The 21,918-nt window shown below is 31.7% G+C and overlaps 3 protein-coding genes across 17 annotated transcripts in view; 1 reads left to right on the forward strand and 2 right to left on the reverse strand.

The window, feature by feature from the left end:
- LOC105286976 (28S ribosomal protein S24, mitochondrial) overlaps positions 1-21,918 on the forward strand; it is a 199,280-nt gene that overhangs the window by 175,569 nt on the left and 1,793 nt on the right. The window lies entirely within an intron of this gene.
- LOC105286198 lies at positions 129-21,788 on the reverse strand. 14 transcript variants are annotated; one of them, XM_026970657.1, is made up of 10 exons: positions 21,528-21,774; positions 3,236-3,355; positions 2,981-3,098; positions 2,266-2,527; positions 1,995-2,111; positions 1,623-1,713; positions 1,196-1,341; positions 982-1,121; positions 816-901; positions 129-360 (listed from the first exon to the last, which is right to left on the reverse strand). In XM_026970657.1, the coding sequence occupies exons 1-10, from the start codon at positions 21,669-21,671 to the stop codon at positions 289-291; spliced, it is 1,296 nt and encodes a 431-aa protein (XP_026826458.1). In that variant the 5' UTR covers positions 21,672-21,774; the 3' UTR covers positions 129-288. The 14 variants fall into 14 exon arrangements, with proteins under 14 accessions (XP_026826458.1, XP_026826457.1, XP_026826456.1 ...); XM_026970656.1 differs by lacking the exon at positions 21,528-21,774 and adding an exon at positions 3,900-4,305 and having other exon boundaries at positions 2,266-2,485; XM_026970655.1 differs by lacking the exon at positions 21,528-21,774 and adding an exon at positions 3,900-4,301 and having other exon boundaries at positions 129-385.
- On the reverse strand, positions 12,835-16,239 carry LOC105287157. 2 transcript variants are annotated; one of them, XM_026970678.1, is made up of 9 exons: positions 15,996-16,239; positions 15,354-15,473; positions 15,084-15,201; positions 14,331-14,634; positions 14,101-14,217; positions 13,729-13,819; positions 13,303-13,448; positions 13,087-13,228; positions 12,835-13,007 (listed from the first exon to the last, which is right to left on the reverse strand). In XM_026970678.1, exons 1-9 carry the CDS (start codon positions 16,188-16,190, stop codon positions 12,954-12,956), a joined length of 1,287 nt encoding a protein of 428 aa, XP_026826479.1. In that variant the 5' UTR covers positions 16,191-16,239; the 3' UTR covers positions 12,835-12,953. The 2 variants fall into 2 exon arrangements, with proteins under 2 accessions (XP_026826479.1, XP_026826480.1); XM_026970679.1 differs by having other exon boundaries at positions 13,096-13,228; positions 15,996-16,237.

The raw sequence follows: 21,918 nt of genomic DNA on the forward strand, positions 1-21,918 counted from the left end.
TTTCATATATGGTTATTTTGGTACAGCCTGCATATAAACTGTATATGTAATTAAAGATATATATCTAATTATAATAACAAACACACACACACACACACACGGCGTCCCATGTTAATTAAGGATCGGAGTTAATTGAAACAGGTGCTTTATTCGTCCTTATACTTTTAATATATAGCGTCACAAGGCCTTCGCCTTGACGGAATAAATATAGGAAAGCAAGCGGATATCTTCTGTCGGTCACGGCAAGTACGAAACGAAGGATTTTGAAGTGCTCCTGAGTGGGACCGCTCACAAAAGCGGAGATCTTGCTCGCGTCGTCACAAACGTTGGTGCTTCATGCCGGGTTGACGAACGTCCCATCTTGGAGGAACGAACAAAACAAAACCTTTTGTATTAACAAAATAGATAAAAGGAAAATAAAATGAATTAAGCGCAGTGCCGATAATTATTAACTCGTAAAAACTGATCGTTCGTGATATTCGCAATCTTACAAAGAGCAGAAACTAGTGATTAGCGGAAGTTGAGATGACCATTATTACTGAACAGAGAAAACCAACCGAACAAAGCGATCTCATCCAACCATCTAACCATTCAAATCTCAACAAATAAAAACAATCGACCGAGGATTGATCGGTTGTTTTCTATGTGTCTTCTAGCTTGAGATATTTTTTCGCTTAAGTTTTGTATGCGCTGGCTATTAGGCGCCAGAGGTGTATGAAGCTCTTTACTTGTAAGGAATGATTATTTAAAATCGATTCAACCTCTACAATCGCTCAAACTCGAACATAATATATTATTATATGTTTTGTACATACACTATTTTTGTCTTTAGTGATGTGTTTCTTCCTTATCTTCGTGTGGAATGCATGAGAGTAAAGTAAGACATCGTTGCTTTTGCTAACTGCAATGTTTCATATTTATTTGTTGTTAACAATTTTTTTATTTTAAATATAAGTGTTTTTATTTAACACGTGTTACTACCGTTTACCGTTGCGAAACACTCGTACGATGCTATGAACATTCCTCCGCAAGTTATATGAAATTGTTTAGCCTTCCTTTGCAAAAGCAACACTATCAGTCTTTGTACATGGTTAGGGCACAAGTACCATTGAATGTTGTATCTGCAAGTTTTATGCATAAGTTATGATTCGAGTAGTGGATATAATAAGTGTATTTAATACAACGTGTCCCTTACGCAGCAGCATATATTTCATTATTGTGATCCGTTATATGTTGTCCAAACACATTGGAAAGAAACACGTATATACTAATAACAATTACGCTTACAGAAGGAATTATAGCTTCTTTTATATTATGTTCGAATATCACAGATTGAGAAATCTAAATAGTAAATTTGTTAATTTTAATTTATTTTTGTATATGTCTCTTAAAGCATCGTTTTATGTACACTATTGAGCAGTTTTCTTCAGTTTTTTTTCCTTTCCTTCATTGCTATAATATGTTTTATGTTATAACCCTGCATGTTACTGAAAGTGCTATACATTACTGTGTGATTAAACTAGTATCACTGCAGAAAAAGGTCTTGTAGTGTGAAAAGATTAATGGAAGTCAAATAAATAAATGGAAAATATATTTAGGCAATTCCGACATCTCAGCCTTACTTGCAAAAAATTGAGACTCAGTGTAATCACCGAGAGCACTGTTAAACAAAAGAACGTTGTATCGAACCTGTTCATCAAATGGTCGGTTATTCTTTAAAGACAAAATATATTTCTGTTGTAACACCCCATGTATCATGATATACAGATATTAAGTTGTAACAACATTGTGAGTCTTTGCATATTATTGAGTCCTAGTTTATATGATTTCTTAATATTGTTACAGCAAAGTAGCGAATCTAATGTAACGATGATCAAATTGTCACTTTTCTAACACCCTTTTTGATCATCATTCTTACGCTCTTACGTTTTATCTTTGTATTACAAATTGTAGAAAATTACACAAAGACTCTTGAAAAAGGTTTTGATACTAACTGCATAGCTTCCCGATGAATATCTACTGCATACACTATTTTCTTGGATATGGAAGGTACGCTGTTAAAACTAATATGTTTTAGTGTATTAATCTCAATCGCGTGTTCGATACGATAACTGTAACAAAGTAATGTCGAATATGTATTGTCGAACAATAACCTCTTCTTTTTTTTAATTTTAAAATACATTGTTTCCGGTAGTAGTTTTATAAAGTTGATTCGATTAACACTGTTGGAGAATTCTCGTGGATAATTTGTGTCCAGTTTCATACCAAGCAATTTTGAACATTCCGCATGCATGGTGGAAAAACATAAGCATCAATGTTGCCGTTGCTAGTACTGTTAATATTCCAATAAATAGGGCTGCATTCATGTGAATCAGAATTACATAGTAATATTTTTCTTGATCAATAAAGTATTCGACAGCTATGTATAATCGATGTGGTCGGCATCCGTTTATAGGTGTAACGTTATCCAGATATGGTATTGCAACTTGAATGGCCCAAAAAGCAGATTTTATAATACCGAAAAGTACTACAAATATTAAAAGTTATTGTAATATTTATCTTATTTTATGTTTTCAAATGTTTCATCGTTAGTAATTATTGTGCAATCTGTAGATGGATACAAAATATCAACAAGTACAATTCATATTTGAATTTTTACATTAGTAATTATTTTGTGTTATATTTATATATATTTCTTGGATGATGCGCTATAAGTTTCATGATTGTGTAGAGACTGTGTTTGGCTTGCACACTTTTACGCTTTTATGCTGGTCTATCTTTGTTCCACATTTAATTAAGATAGATATGCAAACCGAACATAGCTATAATATGATTTACATTTATGCTATAGGTGTATGTACATATATTGCATGTATAATTCCTTTCTGCGGGCGGTTGGTATTGTTTTTCTAATGAAATATTTATCATAGATATGTTAAGTAGAATACATAACTAATGACGTGTACACATTTTACTTTACCGACAAATGCAGCTGTAATACGATTTGCAGTGCTGCCATACTCTTGTATTATAGCGATTTCATTTTTGTCTCTTAGTTTGGTGCATGCACAGTGAAGTTGCTCCATCAAATCCTTTACCTGTTATTGCAACAATGTTTAATATTATGTTTGTACATACAAAAACATAAGAATATGAAGCAGTGTTTTAATTATGTTACTATTTAATCAATGGAATTCTTATTACAACAAGTGGCTAGTTTTATCTATTAACGTACGGTTTTGATGTTAAATCGAAATGAAGTGTAATGTATCGTCACAAAAGATAAGAACAGTACACAGGAGAAAACTTTAATAGCAAATTTAGATGTGAATTGTGACGTAAAACATGTAGGTATCTGCAAAATGGTAAATGTAATTTATTGAGTTATTGTGGAAGAAGGATGTATGTGTATATAAAATTTTAAAATCTGTTTAACAAATAAACTTTAAGCTTTGAATTCTAATTGTTTTGTAGTATTTTATATTATATCGAAGAGACATACATAATATTTTGCGTATGTAGAATATTATAATTAATTACAATGTATAAAAATAATAACATAAATCACACTGCAATAAATATTATAATTGGTATATTACACACACAATTGAGGTATATAGTTATTGTTTATGTTTTACAAAATACTAATATATTATGAATGAAGTGGAGTTGCAGATAAAGATATTTCGATAAATCTTATTTATGAAACGATTCTTTAGATTAGTTCTAATACTACATATTATATATTATGTTCGTGTGGAAATGTTTTTTTACATGTAATAGATGTAAAAAATTTATACTAATATTTAGTATCTCCTATTCTTTCATGCTCTTCCTTTCTTACACTCAATAATCTAAGTGTACACTCAATAATAAGTGTAAAATAATAGCTTTTTTACCTGACACATAATAGCGGAAACGAGAATAGTCCAGTTTATAATAAACTGAAGTCGTGTGAGTTTCGACTGTTCAAACGGCCATTGTGCAGTGCCTTGTAAAAGGATTCTATTCAGATTAAAATACTGCGCTTCGAGACAGATCATGTCGGTGCAATGGTCAGAACACATATGACTGCGAAAAAGAAAGAGGCGCATATTATCCCCTCTTTCTTTATCGATTGAACAAATATTCCTTCTTATTCTTTTTTCTAGTACCTATAACTTGGAAGGTGAATTTATCCAATTCGGTGTAATTTTTTGTAGACTATAACGTTCAATTATGAAATAGGAGTACGTGTAGTGTAAATGATTATACTATAACGTATACTTTTAAGCGATCGATTTAACAATGCATAAAACATAACAGGTGCCTTTGTTCCATAAAAAAACGAAAAAATTTAGATGAAAATATGAGACAATTCCTTATGTAAAGTATGCAGGGACGCATTCTTCCATTTGCGTTGTAATATTCGTTACTTTATTGTGCTATTCTCATTGTACATCGCGCGGTCTTTGGAACATTCAGTTTAAAGCATCACCTTATTATCAATCAATTGCTATATAAGAACAACTAAGATTATTTAAGGAAAATGATAATGTTTTATACGTTTCCATTATGTTGATAGCAGATCTCTTCTATTTTTCATAGGATTTTTGTAGACTTACATACATATGTCTACATGGCATAATATTACACTATTCGTTCTAAAAATAGTAAACAAGTATATATGTATATATATACAATGCTTTTAAAAAATATAATGCATTAGATATTTGATTTGTTATATAATGAGAATAGAAATAGTATAATGTGCTTAGTTGTGATATAAGTAATGAACATGTAACACAATTAATACTTCCAGAGTGGATAATTTTATTATAATAATACATAATTTTCTTATCATCGTCTTCATAGTAGTTTTAGGTATTTTATTTATACACAGTGTTATACTCTTTTGTTGCTAAATATGGAACATATTACTACATTTTTCATATATATATATATATATATATATATATATATATATTATTTCTGTATTTATGGTATATATTTTTATCTTATCTTGTAGAATGCATGAAAGTAAAGTAAGACATTGTTGCTTTTGTTAACTGGAATATTTCATTTGTTTGTTTTATATTTTATATTACTTTGTTAATAAGTTTATTATTTTAAATATAAAAATATGTTTAACATATATTACTAATTTTTACCGTTGCGATGCATTCGAACGATGCTGTGAATATTCCTCCACAAGTTAAATGAAATTCTTTAGCTTTTCTTTGCAAAAGCAACACTATCAATCTTTGTACATGTTGGGGACACATGTACCACCGAATGTTGTATCTACAAGTTTTATGCATAAGTCATGATTCGATAATTTGAGATAGAAGGAGAACAATAGTTTCAGATTGAACAATAACTGGACGAACCGTCCCCATAATAATTTATATTTTTTTTATGTCAAATAAGAAAGATTATCGTAGTTAAATGTATTAAATAAATTATTAATAAATTATTAAATAATATATTAAATGTGTTTCTTACGCGGCAGCATATACTGCATTATTGTGGTCCGTTACATATTGTCCACACAAATTGGCAAAAACCGTGTACTCACTAAGAACGGATAGGCTTATAGCAGAAATAACAGCTTCTTGTATATTATCTTTAGATGTTATAATCTGAGAAATCTGTAAATTCATTAATTGTAATTTATTTTTTGTGTTTCTCTTAAGTCGCGTACTCACCAACGGAGCGAACATGAGCGAGCAAGAGCCAGCGAGCATTCGTACTCAATAATCGTTTGATGTGTACGAGTTAGCGATCACGAGTGAGTAGGAAAACACTCGATTGCTCGTGCTCGCGAATGATTCGGCTGATGTCGGTAAATTAAAGAAAAGACATACTCACGCTCTTCTGGTGTAAACGATTATTTTATTAATTCGACTGTTCAGCGCGTCTTTAGTCGCGAATGTTGTCCAATATGGAATGGCCAAACGATACAATTTTAACACTCATAGATGCTTACAGAATGCATCCCGTTTTGTGATAAATATTTTAAAATATAAAGTAAAAAAGCAGATTCGTGGAACGAATTAGTTGCATTAATGGAAACCGAAAGCGCAGAAAGAAATAAGAAAATGCAATCACTTCTTGCATCGTTTCGAAGGGAACGGCAAAAAGTCCGTCATTACACGATGCTTGCTCATCGCTGTTCGTGATCACGATTTACGGATCAATCGCGAATAGAAACGAATTCATGCCAGTATGGACGTAGGGCGAATATTTTGATCGAACATGAGCGAGTATTTGTGAACATGAGCGAACGCTCGCTCTTGCTCGCTCGTGCTCGCTCCGTTGATAAGTACGTGGCTTTATAAAATCACCATTCTATATGCAGTGCATATTCAATTGTTTTCTCTAGTTTTCCATTTTTTTTCTGAAAGTTACTGCTGTAGTATGTCTCATAGTGGAAATAAATAAGGTGAAACATTCCTGAGATACGCAGTCGTCCAAATTAATAGCGGTTCTCTGAGCCAATCAGAGATTTGCCTCAAACGCGAAAACAATTGCGAAAAAACAATATATTGTAAAACTTCATATATGTTTTACTTTTTAATATTCTCCATCTTTAAAAAAAAGACGTAAAATAAAAAATAACAAAAAACATAAAAATATATACATATTTCCACCATAGTATGCCTTATGCTATAATATTACATTTTACTAAACTGCTATATTTTGTTGTGTGAGTAAATTAGTACACTGGAGAAAAATACTTCGTAGAGTAAAAATATTGGAATTCAAATGAATGTTGAAAAGTACATTTAAGCGATACAAAATTCGCAGGCTTACATGAAAAAGGTTAAGACTCATTGTAATCACTTCGAGTACTGTTGTACAAAAGTACATTTGGTCAAACCTGGTTATCAAATCATCGCTTAATCTTTAAACACAAAATATAAATAAAATATAAATAAAATAATGCACATGTAATATAGAGCTATATTACATGTGCATTATCATGTATAAATATTAGGTAACAAAAATATTATGTGTCTTTGCATATTACCTATTTGGTCTTTTTTGTTTTGGTAACAGTGTTTTAAAAATTATCGGATCTCATGTAATGGTATATAATAAGTAAATTGTCGATTCTTGTAACAATCTTTTAATAACTAATATTACGATTCCCTTATTCATTTTTTTAGTATATTGTAGAAAATTATGTAAAAACTTCTAAAAAAAGGTCTAATACTAACTTGATGGCTTCTCGATGAATATTTACGGCATCAACTATTTTCTTGCATATCGCAAGTTCGCTGTTTGAATTTTTAAAGTTGTTAATATTTTTTAGTACATTAATCTCCATTGCGTGTTCCAAACGATAACTATGACAAATATATATATATACACACACACACATATCAGGGTGTCTCAGTGATCACTCGTTAATGGCATATAAGCCCACTTTCATTGCATGTCTTTACAGCCTTTCCGCTCGAGACGCGCTCTCATTCGTTAACTTTAATCGTTAATATCTCCATTAATATTGCGCAAATTGCAAACTGGTACAGAACTTTTCTGTTCAGCTAAGTCCAGGCTATATGCCATTAACGGGTGATACGCGGTCACTGATACGGAGGCACCCTGTATATTGAACAAAAGTTGAATAATTTCTTATTTTCTATTGTCTTAAAATAAATTGTTTTCAGTAGTAGTTTTATAAACTTGATTCGATAAACAATGTTTTGTAGAATTTTCGCGGCTGTTTTTATACCCAATTTCGTACCAAGCAATTCTGAACATTCCGCATGTATGTTGGAGATATACAATCATTAGTGTTCCCGTTGCTATTATTGTTAGTACTCCAATAGATACAGCTGCAGTCATGCAAAGCACAATTGTATAATAATAGTATTGCTGATCAGTAAAGTAGTCGGCAGCTATACATAATCGATGTGATCGGCATCCGTTTATAGGTGCAATAATATCGTATGTATCAAATTTAGTTGCATAATATAATTGATTGGCTTGGAAAATAATTGTCGCAATAATGTAGAATACTAAAAGATATTATAAAGTCTTTTTTATATTTATCTTATTTTATGTCATCGTTAGTAAGTACTTTGCAATTTGTAAATGGATGCAAGATATCAACAATTGTACACTTGAATTTTAACATGAATTTAATAAGTTGTGTTATATTTATATCAAATGTTTATTAGTATGTGCTGTATGAAAAATAATTGTGTGTAGACTGTGTTCGGTTTGTATGTTTTCGCGCTGTTAGGGTTATTCTATATTTAATGATAATGAGCAATAAAGATAGACTGACAGCGCAAAAGCGTGCAAATCAAACGTAGCCATAATACATGATTTACACTTATGCTATAGATATATGTATATCTCATGTATAAATGTTTTTGTAGACAATATATTCGTATCGTTTCTCCAATAAAATATTTATCATAAACGTTAATTACGTTAATTATGTTAAACAGAATGTATAATTAATAATATGTAAATGTTTCATAAGTTCATCTTACCGAGAATTGCAGCTGTATAATAACTTCCGTTTCTACCTTACTTTTGTATTATAGCGATTTCATTTTTATCTCTTAGTTTGGTGCATGCACTGTGAAGTTGCCCCAGCACATCCTTTAACTGTTATTTCAACAATTTTTAATATTACGTTTCCATATACAGGTTGTTATTTAATTCGTGCCCACTATTTACACAGTGATATTTCTTATGAAAAACTGGGTCAAAAAGTCCTGAAGCATTTTTTTCTATAATGTTTAATAAAGTAATAATTATTGTGTAAAGTCGATCCAATCAGCGCCAACCCTTTAGCCGCACATCAGTAACTCGCCTGGTAGTGTGCGTGAATACTCCGCCGCTGTGTTCATGCTGTTAAGACAGTCTGTGTGACTTACAGACGTGTATACTTCTAAAGGACGGCGTTGATAGGATTGATTTTACTCAATAATTACTACTTTATTAAACATTATAGAAAAAAATCATTCAGGACTTTTCGACTCAATTTTTCATGAAAATATCAAGGTGTAAATAGTAGACGCGAATTAAATAACACCCTGTACAAGAACATAAAAACATGAAACAACTTTTCAATTATATTATTATTTAATCAACAGAATTCTTATTATACCAAGTGGCTAGTTTTATCTACTAACGTACTGTTTTGATGTTAAATCGATATGCACTGTATATTATCATCATATTGCTGTAGAACAGTAAACGGGAAGAAATTGTAACAGCAAATTTGGATGTGACTTCTCTCGTAAAAAATGTAATTATCTGCAAAACAGTAAATGTGATTTAATGGATTATGTGGAAGAAAGACTCGCGCGCGCGCGCGCGTGTAGGCTGTGGGTCTGTGTGTCTGTGTGCATGCGCGCAGGTCTGTATTTTATTTTTAAGCCTGCTTGACATATAAACTATAAACTTTAAAGTAATTTTAATTTTAAACTTTGAAGTAATTATTTTAGAGTATCTTACAGTAGATCGAGAAGGCATATTTATAATAATATCTTACTTAAACTTAATTATAATATATAAATTATACTATAAAACACAATGCAATATTAATATTATAATTGGTATATTACACAGGATTGAGGTGTATAATTATTATTCATATATTATGAAATATATACTGAATATATTATGAATGAAGTTGAGTCGTTGCTGAAGATATTGATGACTTGTTAGTTATAAATCGCTATCGATTCTTCAAATTAGTTATGATACATATTATGTATTATGTTCATGTGAAAAAGATTTTTTACATGTAACATATGGATATTTATTATCTTCCACTCTCTCACACTAGCCCTATCTCATACTCAAAGATAATAGTATAAAATAATAATTTTTTACCTGGCAGAAAATAGCAGCCATGAGAACTGTCGAGATTAAAATAAATTGAAGTTGAACTAGTTTCGATTGTTGAAACGGCCATAGTGCAGTACTTTGCAAAAGAATTCTATTCAGATTAAAATACTGCGCTTCGAGACAGATCATGTCGGTGCAACGGTCAGAACACAAGTGACTGCGAAAAAGAAAGAGGCGCATATTATCCCCTCTTTCTTTAACGATCGAACAAATATTCCTTCTTATTCTTTTTTCTAGTACCTATAACTTAGACGGTAAATTTATCCAATTCGGTGTAATTTTTGTACACTATAACGTGCAATTATGAAATAGGGGTACGTGTAGTGTAAATGATTATACTATAACGTATACTGTTAAGCGATCGATTTAACAACGCGTAAAACATAACAGGTGCTTTTATTTCATAAAAGAAAGAAAAGAAAGTACATGAAAATGTGAGACCAATCCTAAAGTATGCAGGGACGCATCCTTTCGTTTCCCTTGTTATTTTCTTTATTTTAATGTGGAAATGTTCACTTCGAAGTATCAGTTTACTATCAGTTAATTACCGTACTGTATTTTATACAGTCCTTTACTGTACTGTATAAAAGCAGCTAACATTAGTGAAGAGAAATGATCATCCATGCGCTCCTGTAAAGTTGGTTAGTAGATCTCTTTTACTTGTCAGATATTTATATAGACTTTTATGTATGTTATATATATATATATATATATATATATATATAATTATTTTTAGTAATATTATAACATATTATATAATAGTATAAATATACAGTAGCGTTCGAAAGTATTTTGTACGAAACTTCTCAGTTGGCGACATTAGCAAATGATAAGCTACTTAGATTAGAGTTATGTGCTATAAGGATATAAAAAAATATATATGACTTTTAATTTGCAATTGAGTTTTTCGTATAGTTAACCCCTTTCGTTCGAAAATTCCAGGAAATTTTGATATGAACAAAATACTTTCGAACGCTACTGTATTTAATATATATTATAGATATTATATTTATTTAAAATTAATAAGATAGAAAGGAAATAGTTTATATGACTTATGTGATATTTTCTGATGCGGCGAAGTGGGCGCCTTATGCCACTCCTGAATCCCACGCGATATAATAAGCTAATTGGATAACTTGAAATAGTTCTCATTTGAAAATTATCATTCGGACTGAATTTTGGTAAAGGAAAAAGTTGTTCCGTATCAGGAATTTTCTGATTATTATATGATTATTTCATATATGGTTATTTTGGTACAGCCTGCATATAAACTGTATATGTAATTAAAAATATATATCTAATTATAATAACACACACACACACACACACACACACACACACACACACGCACACGGCGTCCCATTTTAATTAGAACAGACAATAATATCTGGAAATTACGGGATTTGAGAAGAAAATATTTTATATAAAAAAGTTATGGCTTGGCAAAAGATATAAAATGTTGCAACTGATTGGAACTTGAAATGTTTGAAGATCACGTGAAAGTCACCTTGAATTTCTTAACTGGAAACTCCCATATTTCATTGCACGTTCTTGTAGTTGTGCTCGACAGCTACCTATAATTAAGCACTTTTCGAATAGTAAGGTTTGCAGTTTTCAGTACCGCTGATATATTAGCATATCTGTTCGAGATTCACTGACGACGCCCACCGCTGAGCGCGAGAATCGTGCACTCGAGACTCGGAAGTCTTCGATAAGGATTTGACGGCAGGATTAGACACAACACACCAAAGAAAGTAAAGGTTGCGATTCAGTGAAATTGAATCTGTATTTGTCGTCTCAGTTTAATAGTGGTTAACGCAGAGAACCCGATTTAGTAAAACCAGGCGTCGAATGGTCGTTCGAACGAGACTCGGTTACACGGCACTCGTGAGGTGAACCGAACAAAGAGAAAATTACGAGTTAGAGAAGAAGACTTTCTTCGACTAGAATCGTGAGACAACTGATTCGGTTTTTGCCGCAGTATTTTCTTCATTTGGTCTTCCAAACTATCTTGTTATTCGCCCGAGTTGCTCGAACGACGATTCGACATGCCCATATATGGCAACGCGAGCCGCTTCGACCGATGTTTGCCGAACATTAGAGAAAAATATTTTCCCCTGCTCAGACAAATACCGGATGTACTGAGTCCTTGCGAAGGACTGAGATTATTTCGTGAGAAATTAGGATTTTACTAAAATTCTCTTCAAAACTATATTCATTCCGCTCATCCTCAAACAATATCAATATGTTTTGCGCGACCGAAATGTCGTTCGGATACAATGCAAGGAGTGCCGCGTCCGCCCAAATCTGAACGCCGGGCGACTTTAGTACAATAAATTAAATTGAGATAGATTGAGCGTTAATTAAGGATGAGAGTTAATTGAAACAGGTGCTTTATTCGTCCTTATACTTTTAATATATAGCGTCACCAGGCCTTCGCCTTGATGGAATAAATATAGGAAAGCAAGCGGAAATCTTCTGTCGGTCACGGCAAGTACGAAACGGAGGATTTTGAAGTGCTCCTGATTAGGACCGCTCACAAAAGCGGAGATCTTGCTCGCGTCGTCACAAACGTTGGTGCTTCATGCCGGGTTGACGAACGTCCCATCTTGGAGAAACGAACAAAACAAAACCTTTTGTATTAACAAAATAGAAAAAGGAAAATAAAATGAATTGAGCGCAGTGCCGATGATTATTAACTCGTGAAAACTGATCGTTCCGGATATTCGCAATCTTACAGAGAGCAGAAAATAGTGATTAGCGGAAGTTGAGATGACCATTATTACTGAACAGAGAAAACCAACCGAACAAAGCGACTTCTCCAACGATCTAACCATTCAAATCTCGACAAATAAAAACACAATCGACCGAGGATTGATCGGTTGTTTTCTATGTGTCTTCTAGCTTGAGATATTTTTTCGCTTGAGTTTTGTACGCGCTGGTTATTAGGCGCCAGAGGTGTATGAAGCTCTTTCCTTGTAAGGTATAATTATTTAAAATCCAATCAACCTCTACAATCGCTCGAACTCGAACATAATATATTATTATATTTTTTGTACATACACTATTTTTGTCTTTAGTGATGTGTTTCTATCTTATCTTCGTGTGGAATGCATTAGAGTAAAGTAAGACATCGTTGCTTTTGCTAACTGCAATGTTTCATATTTATTTGTTGTTAACAATTTTATTATTTTAAATATAAAAGTGTATTTATTTAACACATGTTACCAAGTTTACCGTTGCAAAAAACTCGTACGATGCTATAAACAGTCTTCCGCAAGTTAAATGAAATTGTTTAGCCTTCCTTTGCAAAAGCAACACTATCAGTCTTTGTACATGGTGAGGGCACAAGTACCACCGAATGTTGTATCTACAAGTTGTATGCATAAGTTATGATTCGAGTAGTGGATATAATAAGTGTATTTAATACAACGTGTCCCTTACGCAGCAGCATATATTTCATTATTGTGATCCGTTATATGTTGTCCACACACATTGGCAAGAAACACGTATATACTAAGAACAACTACGCTTATAGTAGGAATTATAGCTTCTTTTATATTATGTTCGAATATCACAGATTGAGAAATCTAAATAGTAAATTTGTTAATTTTAATTTATTTTTGTATATTTCTCTTAAAGCATCGTTTTATGTATACTATTGAGCAGTTTTCTTCAGTTTTTTTCCTTTCTTTCATTGTTATAATATGTTTTATGATATAATACTGCATGTTACTGAAATTACTATACATTACTGTGCGATTAAACTAGTATCACTGCAGAAAAAGTCTTTGTAGTGTGAAAAGAGTAATGGAAGTCAAAGTAATAATTGGAAAATATATTTAGGCAATTCCGACCTCTCAGCCTTACTTGGAAAAGATTGAGACTCAGTGTAATCACCGAGAGCACTACTAAACAAAAGTACATTGTATCGAACCTGTTCATCAAATGGTCGATTATTCTTTAAAGACAAAATATAGTTCTGTTGTAACACCCCTGTTATCATGATATACAGATATTAAGTTGTAACAACATTGTGAGTCTTTGCATATTATTTAGTCCTAGTTTATATGATTTCTTAATATTGTTACATCAAAGTAGCTAATCTAATGTAACGATGATTAAATTGTTACTTTTCTAACACCCTTTTTGATCATCATTCTTACGCTCTTACGTTTTATCTTTGTATTACAATTTGTAGAAAATTACACAAAGACTCTTGAAAAAGGTTTTGATACTAACTGCATAGCTTCCCGATGAATATCTACAGCATACACTATTTTCTTGGAAATGGAAGGTTCGCTGTTAAAACTAATATTTTTTAGTATATTAATCCCAATCGCGTGTTCGATACGATAACTGTAACAAATGTAGTGTCCAATATGTATTGTCGAACAATGACCTCTTCTTTTTTTTAATCTTAAAATACATTATTTCCGGTAGTAGTTTTATAAAGTTGATTCGATTAATACTTTTGGAGAATTCTCGTGGTTAAGTTGTGTCCAGTTTCATACCAAGCAATTTTGAACATTCCGCATGCATGTTGGAAAAACATAATCATCAGTGTTCCCGTTGCTATTACAGTTAATATTCCAATAAATAAGGCTGCATTCATGTGAATCAGAATTACATAGTAATATTTTTCTTGATCAATAAAGTATTCGACATCTATATATAATCGACGTGGTCGGCATCCATTTATAGGTGCAACGTTATCGAGATAAGGTATTGCAATTTGAACGGCCCAAAAAGCAAGTTTTGTAATACCAATAAGTACTAAAAATAGTAAAAATTCTTGTTATATTTATCTTATTTTACGTTTTCAAATATTTCATCGTTATTAATTATTGTGCAATCTGTAGATGGATACAAGATATCAACAAGTAGAATTCATATTTGAAGTTTTACATATGTAATACTTTTGTGCTATATCTATATATATTTGTTGGATGATGTGCTATATGCTTCATGATTGTCTAGAGACTGTATTTGGTTTGCACACTTTTCCGCTTTTACGCAGGTCTATTTTTGTTCCACCTTTAATTAAGATAGATATGCAAACCGAACATAGCTATAATATGATTTACATTTATGCAATAGGTGTACATATATTGCATGTATAATTCCTTTCTGCGGGCGGTGGGTACTGTTTTTCTAATGAAATATTTATCATAGATGTGGTACGTAGAATACAGAATTAATGACGTGTAGACATTTCAATTTACCGACACATGCAGCTGTAACACGATTTGCAGTCCTGCCATACTCTTGTATTATAGCGATTTCATTTTTGTCTCTTAGTTTGGTGCATGCATAGTGAAGTTGCTCCATCAAATCCTTTAGCTGTTATTGCAACAATGTTTAATATTATGTTTGTACATACATAAACATAAGAACAGAAGACATGAAGCAGGTTTTCAGGTTTTTAATTATATTACTATTTAATCAATGGAATTCTTATTATAATAAGTGGCTAGTTTCATCTACTAACGTACGGTTTTGATGTTAATTCGAAATGACATGTAATGTATCGTCAAAAAAGATAAGAACAGTATACAGGAGATAACCTTAATAGCAAATTTAGATGTGAATTGTGACGTAACAAATGTAGTTATCTGCAAAACAGTAAATGTAATTTAATGGATTATTGTGGAAGAAGGATGTATGTGTATATAAAGTTTTAAAATCTGTTTAACAAATAAACTTTAAGCTTTGAATTCTAATTGTTTTGTAGTATTTTATATTATATCGAGGAGACATATATAATATTTTGCGTATGTAGAATATTATAATAAATTACAATGTATAAAAATAATAACATAAACCACACTGCAATAAATATTATAATTTGTATATTACACACAATTGAGGTATATAGTTATTGTTTATGTTTTACGAAATACTAATATATTATGAATGAAGTGGAGTTGCAGATAAAGATATTTTGATAAATCTTATTTATGAAACGATTCTTTAGATTAGTTCTAATACTACATAATATGTAGTATGTTAGTGAGGAAATGTTTTTTTACATGTAATAGATGTAAAAAACTTATACTAATATTTAGTATCTCCTATCCTTTCTTGCTCTTCCTTTCTTACACTCAATAATAAGTGTAAAATAATAGCTTTTTTACCTGACACATAATAGCGGAAACGAGAATAGTCCAGTTTATAATAAACTGAAGTCGTGCGAGTTTCGACAGTTCAAACGGCCATTGTGCAGTGCCTTGTAAAAGGATTCTATTCAGATTAAAATACTGCGCTTCGAGACAGATCATGTCGGTGCAACGGTCAGAACACAAGTGACTGCGAAAAAGAAAGAGGCGCATATTATCCCCTCTTTCTTTAACGATCGAACAAATATTCCTTCTTATTCTTTTTTCTAGTACCTATAACTTAGAAGGTAAATTTATCCAATTCGGTGTAATTTTTGTACACTATAACGTGCAATTATGAAATAGGGGTACGTGTAGTGTAAATGATTATACTATAACTTATACTGTTAAGCGATCGATTTAACAACGCGTAAAACATAACAGGTGCTTTTATTTCATAAAAGAAAGAAAAAAAAGTACATGAAAATGTGAGACTAATCCTAAAGTATGCAGGGACGCATCCATTCGTTTCCCTTGTTATTTTCTTTATTTTAATGTGGAAATGTTCACTTCGAAGTATCAGTTTACTATCAGTTAATTACCGTACTGTATTTTATACAGTCCTTTACTGTACTGTATAAAAGCAGCTAACATTAGTGAAGAGAAATGATCATCCATGCGCTCCTGTAAAGTTGGTTAGTAGATCTCTTTTACTTGTCAGATATTTATATAGACTTTTATGTATGTTATATATATATATATATATATATATATATATAATTATTTTTAGTAATATTATAACATATTATATAATAGTATAAATATACAGTAGCGTTCGAAAGTATTTTGTACGAAACTTCTCAGTTGGCGACATTAGCAAATGATAAGCTACTTAGATTAGAGTTATGTGCTATAAGGATATAAAAAAATATATATGACTTTTAATTTGCAATTGAGTTTTTCGTATAGTTAACCCCTTTCGTTCGAAAATTCCAGGAAATTTTGATATGAACAAAATACTTTCGAACGCTACTGTATTTAATATATATTATAGATATTATATTTATTTAAAATTAATAAGATAGAAAGGAAATAGTTTATATGACTTATGTGATATTTTCTGATGCGGCGAAGTGGGCGCCTTATGCCACTCCTGAATCCCACGCGATATAATAAGCTAATTGGATAACTTGAAATAGTTCTCATTTGAAAATTATCATTCGGACTGAATTTTGGTAAAGGAAAAAGTTGTTCCGTATCAGGAATCTTCTGATTATTATATGATTATTTCATATATGGTTATTTTGGTACAGCCTGCATATAAACTGTATATGTAATTAAAAATATATATCTAATTATAATAACACACACACACACACACGGCGTCCCATTTTAATTAGAACAGACAATAATATCTGGAAATTACGGGATTTGAGAAGAAAATATTTTATATAAAAAAGTTATGGCTTGACAAAAGATATAAAATGTTGCAACTGATTGGAACTTGAAATGTTTGAAGATCACGTGAAAGTCACCTTGAATTTCTTAACTGGAAACTCCCATATTTCATTGCACGTTCTTGTAGTTGTGCTCGACAGCTACCTATAATTAAGCACTTTTCGAATAGTAAGGTTTGCAGTTTTCAGTACCGCTGATATATTAGCATATCAATATGTTTTGCGCCGCCGAAATGTCGTTCGGATACAATGCAAGGAGTGCCGCGTCCGCCCAAATCTGAACGCCGGGCGACTTTAGTACAATAAATTAAATTGAGATAGATTGAGCGTTAATTAAGGATGAGAATTAATTGAAACAGGTGCTTTATTCGTCCTTATACTTTTAATATATAGCGCCACCAGGCCTTCGCCTTGATGGAATAAATATAGGAAAGCAAGCGGAAATCTTCTGTCGGTCACGGCAAGTACGAAACGGAGGATTTTGAAGTGCTCCTGATTAGGACCGCTCACAAAAGCGGAGATCTTGCTCGCGTCGTCACAAACGTTGGTGCTTCATGCCGGGTTGACGAACGTCCCATCTTGGAGGAACGAACAAAACAAAACCTTTTGTATTAACAAAATAGATAAAAGGAAAATAAAATGAATTGAGCGCAGTGCCGATGATTATTAACTCGTGAAAACTGATCGTTCCGGATATTCGCAATCTTACAGAGAGCAGAAACTAGTGATTAGCGGAAGTTGAGATGACCATTATTACTGAACAGAGAAAACCAACCGAACAAAGCGATCTTCTCCAACGATCTAACCATTCAAATCTCGACAAATAAAAACACAATCGACCGAGGATTGATCGGTTGTTTTCTATGTGTCTTCTAGCTTGAGATATTTTTTCGCTTGAGTTTTGTACGCGCTGGTTATTAGGCGCCAGAGGTGTATGAAGCTCTTTCCTTGTAAGGTATAATTATTTAAAATCCAATCAACCTCTACAATCGCTCGAACTCGAACATAATATATTATTATATTTTTTGTACATACACTATTTTTGTCTTTAGTGATGTGTTTCTTTCTTATCTTCGTGTGGAATGCATTAGAGTAAAGTAAGACATCGTTGCTTTTGCTAACTGCAATGTTTCATATTTATTTGTTGTTAACAATTTTATTATTTTAAATATAAAAGTGTATTTATCTAACACATTTTACCAATTTTTACCGTTGCGAAACACTCGTACGATGCTATGAACATTCCTCCGCAAGTTAAATGAAATTGTTTAGCCTTCCTTTGCAAAAGCAACACTATCAGTCTTTGTACATGGTGAGGACACAAGTACCACCGAATGTTGTATCTACAAGTTTTATGCATAAGTTATGATTCGAGTAGTGGATATAATAAGTGTATTTAATACAACGTGTCCCTTACGCAGCAGCATATATTTCATTATTGTTATCCGTTATATGTTGTCCAAACACATTGGCAAGAAACACGTATATACTAATAACAAGTACGCTTACAGCAGGAATTATAACTTTTTTTATATTATGTTCGAATGTCACAGATTGAGAAATCTAAATAGTAAATTTGTTAATTTTAATTTATTTTTGTATATTTCTCTTAAAACATCGTTTTATGTACACTATTGAGCAGTTTTCTTCAGTTTTTTTCCTTTCTTTCATTGCTATAATATGCTTTATGTTATAACACTGCATGTTACTGGAAGTGCTATACATTACTGTGTGAGTAAACTAGTATCACTGCAGAAAAAGTCTTTGTAGTGTAAAATGAGTAATGGAAGTCAAAGTAATAATTGGAAAATATATTTAGGCAATTCCGACCTCTTAACCTTACTTGGAAAAGATTGAGACTCAGTGTAATCACCGAGAGCACTGTTAAACAAAAGAACGTTGTATCGAACCTGTTCATCAAATGGTCGGTTATTCTTTAAAGACAAAATATATTTCTGTTGTAACACCCCTATGTATCATGATATACAGATATTAAGTTGTAACAACATTGTGAGTCTTTGCATATTATTTAGTCCTAGTTTATATGATTTCTTAATATTTTGTTACATCAAAGTAGCGAATCTAATGTAACGATGATCAAATTGTCACTTTTCTAACACTCTTTTTGATCATCATTCTTACGCTCTTACGTTTTATCTTTGTATTACAATTTGTAGAAAATTACGTAAAGACTCTTGAAAAAGGTTTTGATACTAACTGCATAGCTTCCCGATGAATATCTACAGCATACACTATTTTCTTGGATATGGAAGGTTCGCTGTTAAAACTAATATGTTTCAGTGCATTAATCTCAATCGCGTGTTCGATACAATAACTGTAACAAATATAATGTCGAATATGTATTGTCGAACAATGACCTCTTCTTTTTTTTAATCTTAAAATACATTATTTCCGGTAGTAGTTTTATAAAGTTGATTCGATTAATACTTTTGGAGAATTCTCGTGGTTAATTTGTGTCCAGTTTCATACCAAGCAATTTTGAACATTCCGCATGCATGTTGGAAAAACATAAGCATCAGTGTTCCCGTTGCTAGTACTGTTAATATTCCAATAAATAGGGCTGCATTCATGTGAATCAGAATTACATAGTAATATTTTTCTTGATCAATAAAGTATTCGACATCTATATATAATCGACGTGGTCGGTATCCATTTATAGGTGCAACGTTATCGAGATAAGGTATTGCAATTTGAACGGCCCAAAAAGCAAGTTTTGTAATACCAACAAGTACTAAAAATATTAAAAATTCTTGTTATATTTATCTTATTTTATGGTTTCAAATATTTCATCATTATTAATTATTGTGCAATCTGTAGATGGATACAAGATATCAACAAGTACAATTCATATTTGAAGTTTTACATATGTATTTATTTTGTGCTATATTTATATATATTTGTTGGATGATGTGCTATATGCTTCATGATTGTGTAGAGACTGTGTTTGGCTTGCACACATTTACGCTTTTGTGCTGGTCTATCTTTGTTCCACATTTAATTAAGATAGATATGCAAACCGAACATAGCTATAATATGATTTACATTTATGCAATAGGTGTACATATATTGCATGTATAATTCCTTTCTGCGGGCGGTGGGTACTGTTTTTCTAATGAAATATTTATCATAGATGTGGTACGTAGAATACAGAATTAATGACGTGTAGACATTTCAATTTACCGACACATGCAGCTGTAACACGATTTGCAGTCCTGCCATACTCTTGTATTATAGCGATTTCATTTTTGTCTCTTAGTTTGGTGCATGCATAGTGAAGTTGCTCCATCAAATCCTTTAACTGTTATTTCAACAATGTTTAATATTATATTTGTCCATACAAAAACATAAGAACAGGAGACATGAAGCAGGTTTTCAGTTTTTCAATTATATTACTATTTAATCAATGGAATTCTTATTATAACAAGTGGCTAGTTTTATCTATTAACGTACGGTTTTGATGTTAAATCGAAATGACATGTAATGTATCGTCAAAAAAGATAAGAACAGTATACAGGAGATAACTTTAATAGCAAATTTAGATGTGAATTGTGACGTAAAAAATGTAGTTATCTGCAAAACAGTAAATGTAATTTAATGGATTATTGTGGAAGAAGGATGAATGTGTGTATAAAGTTTTAAAATCTGCTTAACAAATAAACTTTAAGCTTTGAATTCTAATTATTTTGTAGTATTTTACATTATATCGAGGAGACATACATAATATTTTGCGTATGTAGAATATTATAATAAATTACAATGTATAAAAATAATAACATAAATCACACTGCAATAAATATTATAATTGGTACATTACACACACAATTGAGGTATATAGTTATTGTTTATGTTTTACGAAATACTAATATATTATGAATGAAGTGGAGTTGCAGATAAAGATATTTCGATAAATCTTATTTATGAAACGATTCTTTAGATTAGTTCTAATACTACATAATATGTAGTATGTTAGTGTGAAAATGTTTTTTTACATGTAATTGATGTAAAAAACTTATACTAATATTTAGTATCTCCTATCCTTTCTTGCTCTTCCTTTCTTACACTCAATAATAGTGTAAAATAATAGCTTTTTTACCTGACACATAATGGCGGAAACGAGAATAGTCCAGCTTATAATAAACTGGAGTCGTACGAGTTTCGATTGTTGAAGCGGCCATAGTGCAATACTTTGCAAAAGAATTCTATTCAGATTAAAATATTGCGCTTCGAGACAGATCATGTCGATGCAACAGTCAGAACACAAGTGACTTCGAAAAAAGTCGAAAATCTGCTGCCAACTACACTGCGCAGATCCTGCTCTATTTCTACCGTCAATCTGCCGCCAGGTTATGTCGGTAGGCTCTGTTCAGTTTCTGCCGCCAATCTGCTGTCAGATCATGTTATAAGCAGGATCTGCTGGCAGAACACAAGCTTAATGCGGACACATATGGTACCGGATCTGTTGCATTATTCTGCTTCAGATATGC

The sequence above is a fragment of the Ooceraea biroi genome, chromosome 6 (assembly GCF_003672135.1).
Source record: "Ooceraea biroi isolate clonal line C1 chromosome 6, Obir_v5.4, whole genome shotgun sequence".
Lineage (NCBI taxonomy): Eukaryota > Metazoa > Arthropoda > Insecta > Hymenoptera > Formicidae > Ooceraea > Ooceraea biroi.

Excerpts from the sequence above, each read along its gene's own strand:
- LOC105287157 (XM_026970678.1), bottom strand. The coding sequence starts at position 16,190 with ATGCGCCTCTTTCTTTTTCGCAGTCACTTGTGTTCTGACCGTTGCACC. Across the intron at positions 15,474-15,995 it reads TTTCCGCTATTATGTGTCAG|ATAACTACATTTGTTACGTC; the intron begins GTAAAAAAGCTA and ends ACTGTTTTGCAG. Across the intron at positions 14,635-15,083 it reads TGTTACAGCTGCATGTGTCG|TACTTATTGGTATTACAAAA; the intron begins GTAAATTGAAAT and ends TACTATTTTTAG.
- LOC105286198 (XM_026970654.1), bottom strand. The coding sequence starts at position 4,094 with ATGCGCCTCTTTCTTTTTCGCAGTCATATGTGTTCTGACCATTGCACC. Across the intron at positions 2,112-2,265 it reads GGAATGTTCAAAATTGCTTG|TTATCGTATCGAACACGCGA; the intron begins GTATGAAACTGG and ends ACTTTGTTACAG. Across the intron at positions 1,714-1,994 it reads ATTCATCGGGAAGCTATGCA|AATAACCGACCATTTGATGA; the intron begins GTTAGTATCAAA and ends TTGTCTTTAAAG.